The 16,460-nt window shown below is 28.6% G+C and overlaps 1 protein-coding gene across 1 annotated transcript in view; it reads left to right on the plus strand.

Annotated features, from left to right (window-relative positions):
- LOC136976517 (programmed cell death protein 4-like) overlaps window positions 1-15,582 on the plus strand; it is a 67,705-nt gene extending 52,123 nt beyond the window's left edge. The window contains exons 5-12 of the mRNA XM_067271821.1: window positions 20-133; window positions 1,901-2,122; window positions 2,234-2,331; window positions 5,553-5,667; window positions 7,270-7,377; window positions 14,845-14,955; window positions 15,213-15,358; window positions 15,443-15,582. Of these exons, the coding sequence (XP_067127922.1) occupies window positions 20-133; window positions 1,901-2,122; window positions 2,234-2,331; window positions 5,553-5,667; window positions 7,270-7,377; window positions 14,845-14,955; window positions 15,213-15,358; window positions 15,443-15,452 (924 nt within the window). The 3' untranslated portion in view covers window positions 15,453-15,582. The remainder of the gene's footprint in view (window positions 1-19; window positions 134-1,900; window positions 2,123-2,233; window positions 2,332-5,552; window positions 5,668-7,269; window positions 7,378-14,844; window positions 14,956-15,212; window positions 15,359-15,442) is intronic.
- Window positions 15,583-16,460: the final 878 nt, after the last annotated feature.

Here is a 16,460-nt window from a genome sequence, read left to right on the forward strand (position 1 = left end):
ATTTGGTCATTATTAATAGGGAGAAACTGATCGTAATCGTACTAAGAATGAATCAAAAAATGAAGTTGCGAACAAACAATTAAATATAATATTATTAGAATATTTTGAACATGGTGATACTACAGAAGTTGCTGTAAGTCTATAATTGTTTAATTTTACACTATTTTTCTATTTATTTTCTGTAATTCACATATTATAGAGGTTTTGTTTGTCTTAACGGGATAAAACAGCACAATCATTGGTGATCTGCCAGTGGCAATACTTCCCAGGAGGACTTTCTATGGAAAACTGATCCTTGTTACAAACGTGAAGAAAACCCGGAAAACTTCACGTGAGTCTGTGAGATGCAAACCCACATTCAATTACCAATGTTCAGTGGTTTTTATCTTTTGGTTCATAATATTTTTCACGACAAAATTAAAAACCGTGTTGAGATGACAAAGATTCTCGAAATTTCAACGTGGTTTTATAAATATAAACATGTATTAATCCGATTTTTAGATTAATGCCAAACGATTTCCGAATTACATCGTGGCTTTATCATGAAAAATATGGCATGGGTTAAAATCATTTTGATATTAATTGAAACCGTAATTAATATCATTCGAAACAGTTTAATATGGAATCTTATATATATATATATATATATATATATATATATATTTATACACTAATCATAGTATAAAAATTAACCTTTTTTTCGTTTATTGACATTCGACATAATAAAACAATTGAAATGACAATTTTTGTTTTTGTTTTAAATTCTATTCGCTTACGTGTAAAGGTGGCTATCTAAGAAAGGGGAGAAAAACGGAATCATCTGTGATCGCGAGTTCTCTTAAAACAATAATAGGCCTAATTATACTATTGTTATAACAATAATAATAATAATTATTATTATTAAAACTCCTGAAAAACTCCTGAGATCGAAAAAACTCAGGGTGGTCCGTCCGGTTATATCGAGCCCGTTTCTTATTACCCATCCGCCTCACTTGTGGACCTGGCTGAATCAATAATGATCTCTTGCAAAGAAAGCCCTCTTAGTACTCACAATGCGGGAGAAGTTTTAAAAAAAGTTATATATAACGATCTTATGAAGCTTGCTTTACTTTTTCTATATTGTACCTAGAAACTGATCATACTACATCATTAACATAAGCTTTTGTTTGTTAGTTTTAGGTAAGTTTTAATCCCAATTATTTCTCGAAACAGATGCTTTACTGATAATAGCATAATTATTGGCATTTAACCCAAAATATTAAATCAATGTACAGTATCAATTATACTTATCATTAATAGAATTTTTAATTGAAATTAATTTCGATTCGATTCAGATATTTTTGAAAATTTTTGATATTGCTGTCATGTAATTTTGTTCAAAATAAACTATATCTTAATAAGATAGAGCTCAAAATAAATTGGATGTAACGTGACTCGACGTGCCCAAACTGATCAAACAACGTCCAGACATATAAAATATATACAGTTGAACCTTATCTATCTCGAATCTCACGGAAGCGAGGAAAAAATTCGAGATATAGAGGTTCCTACACAATAAACGGTAACAGGATTGGAAGTACGGTATTTTATTAATACAATAGCAAGTACAGTACATATCTGTATTAGGTATAAATAAGACATTTTTGACATATCTTAACAGAAATTGTCATTAGTTTCTAATGCCAAACTTTTTTCAACCAATAAGATACGAACCAAACTCGTAGCCAGTCAGAAAAAAAGCAGTGTTAATTGCAAATTCATAAAACTGAGAATTGAAACTGTCGTCTTCATAAGAAAGATTTTGATTTAAAAAATATACTCAGCTTAAATTCTTGTGATAAAGTTCATTTTTACCCAATTTAGACTTATATTTATTACAGTTCTTTTGTTTATTTTATAGTTATCATTAGAAGATATGCAGATCGAAAACAAGCAAGACGAACTCATACAAAAGGCTGTTATTCTTGCAATGGAAAGGAAACATTCTCAGCGTGAAATGATTTCAATTCTAATATCAGATCTATACGGGTTACATATATTTGAAAAACATATTTCTGAAGCTTTTTATAAACTTCTTTTATGTTTGCCAGATTTAATTTTAGACACACCAGACGCTCCTATAGTACGTAAATAATAACTTATAATTATATTCACATTTATCTAAACAGATAATTTTATAATTTTTTTTTCAAATTGTGATTTGACTGTAATATTTAATATATTTTTATCACAGATATTAGGAAATTTTATTGCTAGAGCCATTGCAGATGATTGTTTGCCTCCAAGATTTATTTATGATTTCATAGACATTATAAACTATAATCATGCAAGGTGAGTTTTCTCAACAAATTTTTATAAAAAGGAATTTCGGTTAATGTTACCTATGGTTCCAAGATGGCGTCTGGTCTGATTCCAGCAAGGAAACAGTGGGGACGCACGTTCTAACTTAACCTAACCTATTCTAATAATTTTGTTGGTAATAATTATGGTAATTTATTAGAATAGGTTAGGTTAGGTTAGAACGTGCGTCCCCAATGTTTTCCTTCTTCTATTTGCTGGAATCAGATACGATCCGCCATCTTGGAACCATAGGTAACATTAACCGGAATTTCTTATATGGTAAAACAGAGAATGATTGGCACTCTAAAAGTATCCATTTTTAAAATAAGAAAAAAATATTTAAGAGCTTAGATCTGTAAATCACAGATACAGTTTATCTGTTCTTCATCTCTTTTCTGAGTAGGGGATATTTAAAAAACAAAAAAAAGAAAGAAAACTATTCATAACGGCAATGTGAGGCAACAGATTCAGGCAAGTAAATTGACTATTCGAAGTTCAATATTTTCTTATTTTTTTCTTAAAGATAGTGTTCGTATAATAAAATGCATATATTCTTTTGATTTAAGATCATAACTACGCCATATTTAACCCAAACGATCATAAATTCGTATAATTAAGGTTGTTTTTCTAAGTCTACTTTGCACTTTCCATTTTTAGAGGCTGCTAATTATTGCAATTAAATAAACGCATTTTGTTAATAATTGGCATCCCTTTTGTCAATTCCTGTATAATTATATATAAAAAAATAAGTTATTTTTTTACAGTTATAACAGTATACAACAGTTTAAAATACTAGTTATTGGCATGAGGCCAATGGCACAATGACACATACCAAACAATCTTAAACTCATCATATATTTATACTTTGTATTTAAAACCGAAAAACAATAAAAACAGAAAATTTTACAGTAAGCTAAATTCTTGGACATGTAGACATAGCTTAGGTACAGTTACGCTAGCCTATTTTTTGTTTCGACTAACCTCTATTGTAATAAGACTAATTGCGAACTTTGTTTAGATCTTTACCACTTCCTATTTTCCTATTTCAGAAGTTGTATTTGTTTTATTGAAGTTAAAATACTGAAAGGAAGTAAAGTCTCATATAAAGCAGAACAATTAGAATAGACTTCGAATCCAATTTTAAATGGTCTGCCTATAAAATTACTAAAATGAATCATCGCTTGTACGGAGAAAGGCTTTCCTCAGAAAAAGTACGACCTATCTGAAGCATCTAAGAATTTCTAAAAAAATCCCTTGCCCAATCCTTTTAAAAAATAATTCTCAGGAGATAAATCTTTCTTCACAAGAAACAGAAAAGTAACTGATTTGCCACTTACGTTTGCACTTGTGTTAGTGAATCCTCTTTGCGATCTTAGTCCCGAAATATCAAGCAATACCTCAAAAAATAACTTTCATGTTGAATTATAACTCACCTACTTATGTGCAATAAAGTTTCATTTTTGACGAGTTCTTAACACTCATACTATTCCAGACATTCTTCAGGAGAATCAGTATTTATATCAATTTGCTACGTTAAGGAAAACGAAATTGAATACTCTTCAGTGTCATACGAATTAGGAACAGAACCATTTCTTAATTTTGATGAAATATACTACCTAAACCTACATTGACCTACTGAGAAATGTAGGCTAGATGGAGATCAATAGCAAAAAGAATAAGGTGCTTAAGGTGGGAAAAGAATAAGAATCACTGTCTTAGCATATGCCAACTGTGCCAATAACTATACTTTCGCAGGTCTTTCTTAAAATAGTTAAATATTTTAAAAATATAAGTATTATGGAGAAAATCAAATCGATATTTGTAAAATAGAAATACTAAAGCTCATTAAAAATCTACGTTGATAGTCTGAATAAACCAGGCTTTCTATTTTATTAATTCAAACAAAAATGACTCCTTAAAGTTCCAATCACTGTTCGTTTTTACCCCATAAATTATTTATCCTAAAAAAACTGTATATATTTAATTTACTTTTCGTAATTGATTGAATTTAGAGCTATTAAAGGCAAACTCAAAGGCAAAAAAGAACATACAATATTTATTTTTTTATTGTATTAAATTAAATGTAATATATCTTAGACGTATATGAAAAAATACTTATGAAGATATAACTATTACAATAATTTATCAATTTAGACCAATTTTCTCAATTTGGAATTTGTTCGTATTGAATTGGCTCTATACAAATTATTCGTTTGTACTTTTAATTGTTTAAATTTACCAATTCGATTAGAATTAGATTTTATTGTAAAAAGATTTTTAATCTTTTTCCCTCCTTCACTAACCTAAAATTTAAAACAGTATCGGTATGGTGTACTCGGGGTCGTCGATGGTTGAGCGAGCCTCTTATGCCTTCATTTATTTATTTATTTTGAAGAAATGAAATACGTAGAAAATGTTTCTTTATTAATAAAATAGTAGTCTTAAAGACTTTATTTTTTATTAGTGAAAATAATTTATAGAGTAGGAACCGCTACGGACACCTCAGTTTTCTTCGAGACCGTGAAAAATCCCCAGCTACTTTCCCAACGGCCTTAAGTGTACTCAAATTCATCAAATAAATTAAATTTGAAGCTTTTCTGCATTTTCAGAAGATATACATAAAGGCATATAGATAGATTTGTATGTACTTTTATGTGTTAATTTAATAACTGAATTTACAAATATATATATCCTACTGTAACTTTAATGATTAAACTTATCGTATTATAGGTTGTAAACTCTTTCTAACTTTCGTCTAAATATATAACTTACTTGTTAGACGTGTCTGCAATAATAATTTCTATTTGTATTTTACACTAGCAGAAATTATTATTTTTTAAAAACATTACAATTTTATTTGATCTCATAAGTCACTAATAATGTCAATCAGTTGTAAAAAAATAATTGTAATAAATAGTAAAATTATAATAATTGCGATTTCATTTAATCGTTAAATAAAACATAAAAATAGCAACTTTAATTTGTATATTATAAAAAAATATATCTAAGATCAAAATTATAATTTTTATGAAAAGATTTGGAAAAATAAAAATTTAAAAATCCAAAATGGACGTGTAGAAGAATTCAAAATGTTTTTTGTATTAGTCTTCATATTTGTAACTATATAGTCTATTGCTTTAGAATCTTTCGATATTTTTATTTCGAAAATAAATTATTATTATTAAATAATTATATTGTAATTTCCCAAACAGATCGTCCCTCGAACATGCCAAAGCTCTTTTAACTATAAAACATGGATTGGTGAGATTAGATAACATATGGGGAATTGGAGGAGGAATGAAACCTATTAAATACCTAATTAAAAAGGTATCAGTGCTTCCAAGTTTAGAATTTTATTCAATTCAATTTAATTGTATTAAATTTTAAATATACAGAATTTCGTAAGCTTTATCAATTACTATTATTTTTTTTTAAATTTCACAAAAGATATATTTAAAGAAACACAAAATCATTATCTTTTGTAATAAAAACTAGTTTTTATTAGTATTTATCAATAATTTGTAAAAGATTTATAAAATAATTCTTCAATGCTGTTTTTATTTCTAAAGTTTTTCAGATATTTGTTCTATGTCAATGGATTTAATCTATAAAATGATTAATTTTTTTATAAAAACAATATATTTTTATCTTTAGATCGTTTTTAGTTTTTCTATAATAATGAAAAAGAATTTCGAATGAAAAGATTGTGTAATTCATAAACCCAATTATTATATCAGCTATAAGTGATGTTATTGATATTTAAAATAGTAATTATTATTTTTATTAGTGTTATTTCACAGTACATTGTGTTTACTTAAATGCTGACATATTTATCTAAAATTTTTATTATTTTAAAATCTCTTGTAGGTATTCTTATAACCAATCAACGTAAAAAATCTATTACATGACTTTATCTTTCAAATTATTTTAGTTTTATTATAGAGTGTCTTGTATTGTTTTAAATTGTACATACATGTATAAAGTATTTTGTAAATTTTACATATAGTATATGAAAAAGTATCAAAAAGATTTCATTTCTTTTATAAATATTAAAATTCAAGATGGTCGATGGTTTAAAATGCATTTGCTTTTTTAGGACAATTAGAAATATCAGGTTTCTTGTCAAGTAAATCACACTATATTTGTTACATTTATAATTTTTTTTTCACTTATACAATTTATCTTACATATTACGTTTAAATTATTAATTCTAAACTAGTTGATAATATAAAATTTCACATAATTACTTTTGGAATTCCTAGTAATTCTACAAAGAAAAAAATCCATGTCATTTATGTCAAATTGGGTCAAGGTATGGAGAAAAAGAGTGATGAATCATACAGAAAAATGCAAGAAATTAGGGTATAGTCATTCATACAAATAGTTAAATAGGAAAAAAAAAAAGAAATAGTAATTTCCCTTAAAATGTCTTCATATACATTTATTCTCATCAAAATTGTGTCTATTTAACATCATTGAAATGAAAATTATATTAGTTATGTTATTAATCCCAATATAATTTCTTTAAAAATTGAATTAGCTATTAAATAAAATTAATTATTAAGATTTAAAATAGTTTAATATTTTTTAAATGTTAGAATATTTAAATATTTCTACCGAGATTTTAGAAAATGTTAAAGAACAGATAGTTATAACCAGCTGATAATTGAATTTATATAATGTCTTTGTCTTACGAGTAAATCATAATGCTTAATAGATGAAGTTCTCAAGCTATAATTAAAAACTGAGATTGAAACGTATTGAATATATTTCTAATTATATACGAAATATAATTAATAAACCATTTATTAAAATATTTTTAAAGAAGTTTAAAAACTGCTTCTTGTTTTAGTTGTTTTGTTATTTTAAAAAACAATTTAATTGATTGAATAAATTTTATAAGAAAATAAATAAGAAAATTTATTTTAGATTAGATTACTGTTAAAAGAATATTTGTGTTCGGGAGACGTTTTAGAAGCTGAAAGATGTGTACAAGAATTAGAAGTTCCCCACTTTCATCACGAATTAATATATGAGGTAAATTTTATTTCAATAAGTAAAATTGAGAAAGTGGAAATAGAAAATTTTAACCCATTTTATTTTATTCATAAAAAGATGTAATAAAGAATAACGGAAATAACATTTGCTTTTATGACTTTTAAAATTTTAACAAATTTGATAATGGTCAGTATAAAATTATTCACATATACAAATACAACAGTTTATAGTCAACTTAATCCTATATCTATCAATGAAAGTAAAGTGCTGAAGTTATTTTAAAATGAAGATTTAATAAAATTTCTTTTCCTTGTTTGTTTTTTTTTTCTTAGATCAATATAACTATAGCAATATTTAATTCAGTGTTAGGTCTACTAAGATTAACTTTTTGTATACAAAGCTTGATCAATGAAATGTTTAGATTTTAGCATTTATTAAAATATTAAACGAAGCAAAAATAATTTACCAAGACAAATTACTATAAAATAAAATTCAAATAAAATACACATTTTTCCCAATGATTTTTATATTAAGAAAAATAATTCGGCTTCCTTACGATTCATAAATAGATCTATTCATTTCAATAATTATTTGCTTGAATTATTAGCAAGAAGTTATAATATGCATGCAATTCTAAAAATTATTCTCGTTATAATATTAAATTATTACACTTATTGACAAAAAAAGTTACACGCCAAGAAGAAAGTGTCGAAATCGAATGATTACGAACGTAACGACGATGATAATAAGAGATTACAATATCATAGCAAATGACAATTTCTTGTGGAATAAAGGCATAATTTTAAAGAAATCTTTAGTACCTTATAGGTCCCCCTCCTCTTGCTTGGATATACGCAGCGATACAATCAGGCATGGAAGCATATAGATACCGTATGTTATCCTTCGACAGATTTGCATACAGATGTTGCAACTGTCGCTCTGGATCGCTTACACTCGTAGATAGCCGAAGATGGCATCCCATCCGGTTCATAAATGCTCAATGGACAACAAATCTGGAGGCCGAACAGGCCGAGAATATGTGGCAACGTGACAAAGATATTCCTGGGAAACACTACCTGTAGGTCAGTGGCGTAGCGAACATAACTGGCGCCCGACACTTTATTGGCGCTCCTCTCCCCCTCCAGAAACAATATAGTTTGTCTTGGAGACCATTTGGGCGCCCCTCTGCGAGTGGCGCCCGGTGCATGATACACCCCTTTGCACCCCCCTCGTTACGCCACTGCTGTAGGTGGCCGAGTACTAAGTTGCCGGATAATGACCGTTTTCAGCCTGCCATGAAAGGCAGTGCACAAGAATGCAGAGTTTTCTAAACATACCGTTGTGCCTCAATGTCCCTCGTACCATAATTAGGAATAATCGTGTCACGATTTTCAGACCAGCACGCCAGCAGTGGAGACAGTGTGCAGCTCGACAGTAAAGGCGCAATAGTTCTCCATACTCTGAATGGTGGTCATTCGTTCCCAAACAGAACCAAATTTGTCGCTAAAGACGATAGGTTGCCAATGCGAAATAGTCCAGGCTTCTTTGTTGCTGCACAACTGCAAACGGCGATGTTGGGACTCGTAGCAAAACGCGTAGCCGTCGCTGTGCATGCAAATTTGCTTCTGCTAGTCGCCTGCCAATGATATGGTAAGAGATAAGATTCTGTAGCGAGGTTTCCACCTGCCTCTAGATGATGGACAAAGACGCCGATGTAGCTGTTCGTGCTCACGCAAAATCAAATTTATTGCATGTTTAATATTTATGTTTAATACAGAAAAATTCGAAAAATCTAGTTATATTCTCGTTTCCAAATGTATATATTCCGACTTAATCTAATAGCTTGAGTATTTTATATTACTTCAAGAAAATAAGTGCAGGAGTTTTATTTGATTTTCTTAATATACATTTTTCCATAAATTTATACAGTATATATCGCATCTTAAAAAATGTGTGGATTTCTCTATTCATCAGAATTCATCAGAATCTGGAATTTTCCTACTGTAAAAATCGGTAGCTTTAATTATCGTTGAACGTTATTTAATAATATACGAGGTTATACGATTCATAAATTTTAAAACGAAATAAAAAATAGTTATCCTCATAAAGTAATTTTATAGCATTTCACTTAAATCATCGTGTCAACTTTGTTTTCAATTATGAAAAGAATTTTTCAATCACTTTAATGTTAATTAATTTTCATAATTTATAAAATTAAAGATGAAAAAATATGATGTAGCTACGTCGACTTCGTTGCTATTCTCGCGTGTAAAAAACATCTACTTTTTAAACATTTCAGCAGAAAAGAAAGTGAATTTCACTACGTGCAACTTTCTTAACGATTTATAAACTGCCATCTTCGTTCACTGACTTCGAGTCTCTTTGAGTAAACAATCTTTATAGAACAGATTGTACATTAATGCTAAGACAGTAGATTATTGTGCTGAAATTTGGAAAAATTGTACACCTATAAAGTCCCCCTATCTGCCTGTCCGTCGTTCCTTAATCTCAAGAACGGAGTTAGACGGATGAAAGCCGATACCAGATATGAAAATATTAGGAGCAGAAGGCCCCAATTAACTATATACGAACTTCCAGTTTGCACCGAAAGTTACGTTATTTCAATTCAAAAATTTTCCCCCGAAAGGAGTTAGATAGATAACCGACATGACTCTACTGCGAACAGGAAAAACATGACGTACAGGGGTAAGACACTACTAATTTAAGATGGAGAGCATATATTTTAAATTAAAAAATTATTAAAAATATGACAAAAAATTGCAGCCTGACTGACATTGTGACGATGTCACAATAAATAATTGCTCGTTATACCTTGTATATTTCGGTGAATTATTAGAATTCATTAATCCTAAATAAAACGTAAGAACGTCAAGCAGGTTATCAGATCATTAAAACTAAGATCCAAATGCATCACAAATGTTCTATACCGGACGATCAAACGAGAAGAGGGCAACACAAGGAGTTTGGTGACGTCGCTAGTTGGTGGCGCCTGACTGACTCATCACGCATCATCGATTCCGAAGTGTAATGTCTTCGTTAATAGCGAGGTTGAGGCCGAAGTTTTAAACGCGAAAACGTGTACGTCGAACGTTCGGGCGCCGGTTTCCTGTAAGCCTAGAAGTTTGACAATGGCGTTTGGAATGTCGAGCATGATTTTATCGACTTTCCAAACGCCATTGTCAAACTTCTAGGCTTACAGGAAAGCGGCGCCCGAACGTTCGACGTACACGTTTTCGTATTGGAAACTTCGGCCTCAACCTCGCTACTATTATTTAAATTAAGCTTCTCGATACTTGGAAATCATTAACTCTATAAAACAGAGATTTTTTCTTTAGTATAAAGTTACATAAGAAAGAAGTTACCAAAAATTAAAAACTTCTCGGGACTCTCTTCTGCTTGCGCCCAAATATCTCGGCATCATTCTTTAGATAACTTTTTGGATGTGACCGCTATTTCTTGCTAAACACAGACACCGTGACTGCTATTTGTTAAAAAGTTTCCAGACATTATTCTTTTTAGGCACAAATGATTCGGGATATTTTTGTATAAACTGTCGTCTTAAGCACGTTTCTTAAAATTCCGTTCATATAGTTAAGGAGAAAAATCAAATTTCAGTCTTATTATAGTGAACATTTTATTTTATTTTATTTATTTATTTCTACTTGTATTATCCTTAGTAAATAAACCTTCAGTATTTAAGTATTTCGAGAAGAGTAGTTTGTCCCACGACATCACCAAGTCTAATTTGTAACATTGCCAAATTCTTCGCATTATTTCTCATGAGTCCTGTTTTTATTTCATCGCTCAGTATAATATCAGTATAGTATAATATTTATTTTATCACTCAGTATTTATCGTAATAAGCTTATCGTAAACTATTTAACAACGCTGACGAAAACAAAACAGTATAATATGGAGCGTTTCATAATAAAGATCGCAGGTGAAGTTACTGTCACACGTAACTACACACACACGTGTAGGCTACGTATGTATATAAATTACATTAATTTTGTGAAATTTGATATTAATGGCAAGAAAAAAACGTTTTATTGACCCCATGTTTGTTGTGCCCATTTATTGGCCATATATTTTTTATATTTAATACAATTTAAAAGAGTCCATGTACTAGGAACCGAAAACCTTACTTGAAAACATAGAAGGTATTGTCGAGAAAATAGACATTTAGTTATTTCAGTAAACTATTCAAATGATCTAGCTTCATATATAAGCATCTAAAAGTGTTACCTCTTATTAAATTTAATAAAATATGGCGCCTAACTCATACCAAATTACTTAAAATTTAATTATTATTTTCAAATTAGTACTGGCTTTCCCCTGTACATTTTTTAACAATAGAGTCATGCTATTCATCTAATACCTTTTGGGGAAAAATGTTTGAATTGAAATAACGTGAATTCCGGTTTGTTTCGAAAGTGTGTATATAGTTAATTGAGGTCTCCTACCCCTAAGCTTTCTATATCTATCTTGATTTTCATGTGTCTAACTCCGTTCTCAAGATTAAGGAACGACAGACGGACGGACAGAGGGAATTTATAGGTCTACAATTTTTTCAAATTGCAACCCAACGAAAGGTGTAGTGTATGATGAGAACCAAATAAGTACGAATGATTATTTGATTTCTTTATTAAGATTTATATGAAAGTCGTCTGATATATAAATATGCTAGAAAAAATTATTTTGGATAAGTTACAGGCTATATATTGTATTCAAGATTTAAAATTCTTTAGGTGTAAGAGTATCTTCGGGAATGGTTTTAATAAAGTTGGACATGGAATGGAATTCAAAATATAAAATAAATTTTCGTGTTAAAAAATTATATATTTTTCCCCCAATGCTTAAGAAAATGTCTTTTAATTATTTCGTTGTTTAAATTTTAATGAACATTTTTCTACACTTGACACACGTTTGTTTCTAAAGAAAGTTTTCGTTTCGGTAAAAAAATGTAAACTTACATATGCGAAAAGTAATTAATAAGTTTTTCACTACATATTTATAAACTTATTATAATAATTTTATATCTTATTTTCTATTTTTCGCCTATAAATTTACTGCAATTTAATTACAAACAAATTTTTTAATACAAATCTTTTAGAAAAATTTTCTTTGCAATTTCACTCCTACATAATAGATAACTTTGTTTAGTATTTGAATTTGTGATTAAGATTTTAAAATTTATATTTATTTTATGATTTCATAACTTAACTTCAAAAATAATTACATTTCTAGAAAATAATATTATATAAATGAATTTTAATATTCCTGTGAAACGATTCAGTTATGTAGTATAGCGACAGTTTATATATATATATATATATTTCAGAAAATAATTTAAAAATAGTCGGCTAAATTCCGTAATGAGGTATATTTAAATATTAAATTGAATTTGTCAGTGCGGATTAAAACCTTCCGGGGCCCTAGGCACAGAAGATTGAGGGGTCTCTTTATATAATTTTACATCATAAACTAATAACGCCTAACTGTAACTAAAGAATTATTTATAAATTATGATATACAATTGAAGTGGGAGAATTGATTTATTTTTTCAATTTCGGGCCCCTGGGTATGCGCCTAACATGCCTAGTGGACGATTCGGCACTGGACTTTGTTGATAATAAAGCCCGAAAGCAAGTTTCTTCGTTGGATAAGTCTTGTTTTCTTTGGATAGATGAATATCTAGAATATCTATTTGGAATATTCTGTTTAAAAGTAAACAATATAAAAATATGTTTTTGTTCGATAAACTCGATAATTGTAAAGAATTATTTTCAGCTGTTTATTCATATTTCATATCAAATAGCTATCTATCAGTCTTAATTTTATCTTTGAAAATATAGATAAGGCTCTTAATTATTTTTAGAATATTTAAATCTATATTACATAAATGATTCTTTTAAACGAGTTGATATTTCAATGTAAAAATCTTGATAAAGTTCACTTAATGAGCGTCATGGTCTGGTTTTATTTTATTTTTTGTTAAATACGGTATAAAATTACATACTATAAGAAAAAGGTTTCGATTATTTTCTTCTATTAAATATGATTAACGAAATCGAATTAGGAATGTAAAGTTAGAAAATGTAAAAACTTTTTAGTTTATAAACATCGTCTCAATGCCGGACTTTAATTTATTTCGTTCAAAATATATGCTCTCCACTTCAAATTAGCAGTGTCTTGCCCCTGTACATCAAGCTTTTCCTGTTAACAATAAGGTAGTGCCGGTCGTCTATCTAACTCCTTTCGAAGAAAAAGTTTTGAATTGAAATAACGTTGCTTTCGGTTTGTACTGGAAGTTCGTATATAGTTAATTGGGGCCTTCTACCCCGAATATTTCCATATGTGATCTCGAATTTCATTTATCTAACTCCATTCTCGAGATTAAGGTAGGTCAGACAGGCAGTGGGAATTTATAGGTATTTTGCATCCCAATAAATTTTATACGTTAAATAAATTAATTAACTAAACTTACTGTAGCCTAAAAGTCAGTTGAAGCGCTGTAAATATATAATTGCTCTCAGATTGAAATACTTTAGTGATTATAAATTTTGCAAACGTTGCTCAAATCGAGATCTTTCTTGCTCAATTATAACTTTTTAGAAACCTTTTGGAAGCTTATTCGTGTAATTTAGACTGTAAACTGGCTTTAGGACCACTTCATACACATTGTATATATATTGCAGTGGTTAGATATTTATTATATTTTAGATGTCTTAAAAGAATTCTAGTGTATGGAAATTTTCTGTAGGAGGAATAGTTTGAAAGATTGTTACAATGTAGACATGTTTTAGTGCAGTAAATGGAATAATTATTTCTAAAAATAATATAATAAAATCTGTTTAACGAATATATTCTGTAATACAAAAAAAAAAAATCTATAAATTGCTTTCTCGATATGAAATACTTTAGCTTTTCGTAATTTTATTTATGTTAATATGAATTGTTATCCACATATAAATAATTTTCTATTCGTTTTATTTTAATTAATAAAATTAATGAAAATGCTGGTGTTTGTTGTGGCGCCATCTGGTAAGGAACATATACACGACTTAAATTTATTTAAATTTCGTTTTTTGCACATATTTATACTTGTTAACGAATACTGTATATGAAAAGTTATAAAATTAAATCGAATTTTTTAATATATATTTTAAATTTTAACATGTAATTGCAATTCATATCTTACTTATTGTACGAACTTTTCAAGTGCGCAAAATTTGCAAGAATTTTTTAAAATAATAATACTGTAATAATTATAATTTAAAATAATGTATTGAATACTATAATTTTTATATATTTATATATTTTGTTAATAGTTTCTAGTTTGAACTTTTATGTCCTAATTTGTAGTAATAAATGCTTGTATACCTATTCTCTTAATTCACTATCACATAATGTAGTCTGGTGTATTTTTAAAAATATTATATAGATTGTCATTATTACTTTTTTAATTCTCGATTTATTTATTAGGCTGTTGTAATGATGATCGAAGATGCTGGAGAAAGAACAATGGAACTACTTCACAAACTCATCCAGTCATTAGCAACCGGCGCCATTGTTAGTCCATATCAGTTGAAACAAGTAAGTATACGGTGAATACAAAAATTTTTTTCCATCAATCTAGGTAGGAAACTGTCAACTCTTGCAGATATTATTGATTATAAGTCATTTGCAAATTATCGATTATCATGCTAGCATGAAAGGTATAGATCCCGTAGGGTAATTATCCCCGCACAAGTCCTTGAAAAAATTTTACAACGACTCTATAAACTTAATATTTATATTAACTGATGGGCTGCTTAAATACACTATATTAATATTGTTAAATGCGTTTCTAGGGTTTTGAACGCGTTTATAAAGAGATGGATGATATTAGCATCGACGTCCCTCACGCTTATATTTCTCTGGAAAAAATCGTGATGAGGTGTTATAAAAATGGAATTCTGCCAGAATACTTAATGAAAAAGATGCCTAGACCAGTCAGGTGAGTACTTCCTACGGAATGAAAATAAGAAAAAACATCGTGGCCAAAACTAATAATTTATTTTCTTAATATATTTTTAAAGAGAAATCTCTGAAAATGACTTAAAACGAGAGAGAAACCGATTATAGAATACGAAGAGAATGTCGTTAATTTGATATTTATTCTTCGTTCTGGAATGAAAACTGTAAATACATCTATCACAACTCGAATAAAAATTGTCTTGACTACTCAAATATTAGTGTTATCTTTTTTTTAAAAAAAAAATTAATTTTTACTCGAATTATTTTCTAGTAGAAAAAAATATTTTAAAATAACAATTCCTTAAGTTGTTTGGACACATTTAGTAGGTGTTATATTAAAGTAATCAGGCTTCACAGGCTGCTGCTGACAGCCGGTAATTAGAACTAAATCGATCGCTTCTACACTGGATTTCCTGTCCGCTTTATTTTTCAGGATGTTTTCTCATTAACACTATCATTCGATGCGACGTAGTATTGAAATTTATGGCGTATTAGTCGCGTATCTTTCATTATCACTTCGATAAATATGTGGCTCAGATAAATAAGTATATAAATAGTACTGGGTAGATCTAAATATTCTAACAAATAGTTTATAACAAAAAATTATTTATAACAAATGGAGTTTCAAATATTCCGCACTGCAATTATCTTTGAACAGGTGAATAAATTCGAACTGTTCTAAACATTAAAGAACGTATCGTTCATCATATTGATGGATGAAATTTTAATATGAAATTCCTTGAAAGACGCACAAGTATGGATCGAGATTTATTCGAAAATTTTTCTACGAATTTTAAAATAAAACTAAAAAAAAAAACTAGTTACTTAGTTTTTATGCAGTTATTTTCTCAAAATATCAATTATAAAATCTCAAAAATTGTCAGATTAATATACAAAAAGTGTTATTACCCCATAAAATGCCTTAACTTATCTGTAATATTTAAACAAATGTTATCGTAATGGCATTTTTTTCTTATTTTTAATACAGTATTGCATTAAGGTCAAGAATTTTCTCAGAGTGACAGTCTGTTATTGTTATTATTAATAAAAACAAGATGTGTAACTATGATTTTAATTTTTAA

This window comes from Centruroides vittatus, unplaced genomic scaffold (genome assembly GCF_030686945.1).
Source record: "Centruroides vittatus isolate TY-2023 unplaced genomic scaffold, ASM3068694v2 contig_400, whole genome shotgun sequence".
Lineage (NCBI taxonomy): Eukaryota > Metazoa > Arthropoda > Arachnida > Scorpiones > Buthidae > Centruroides > Centruroides vittatus.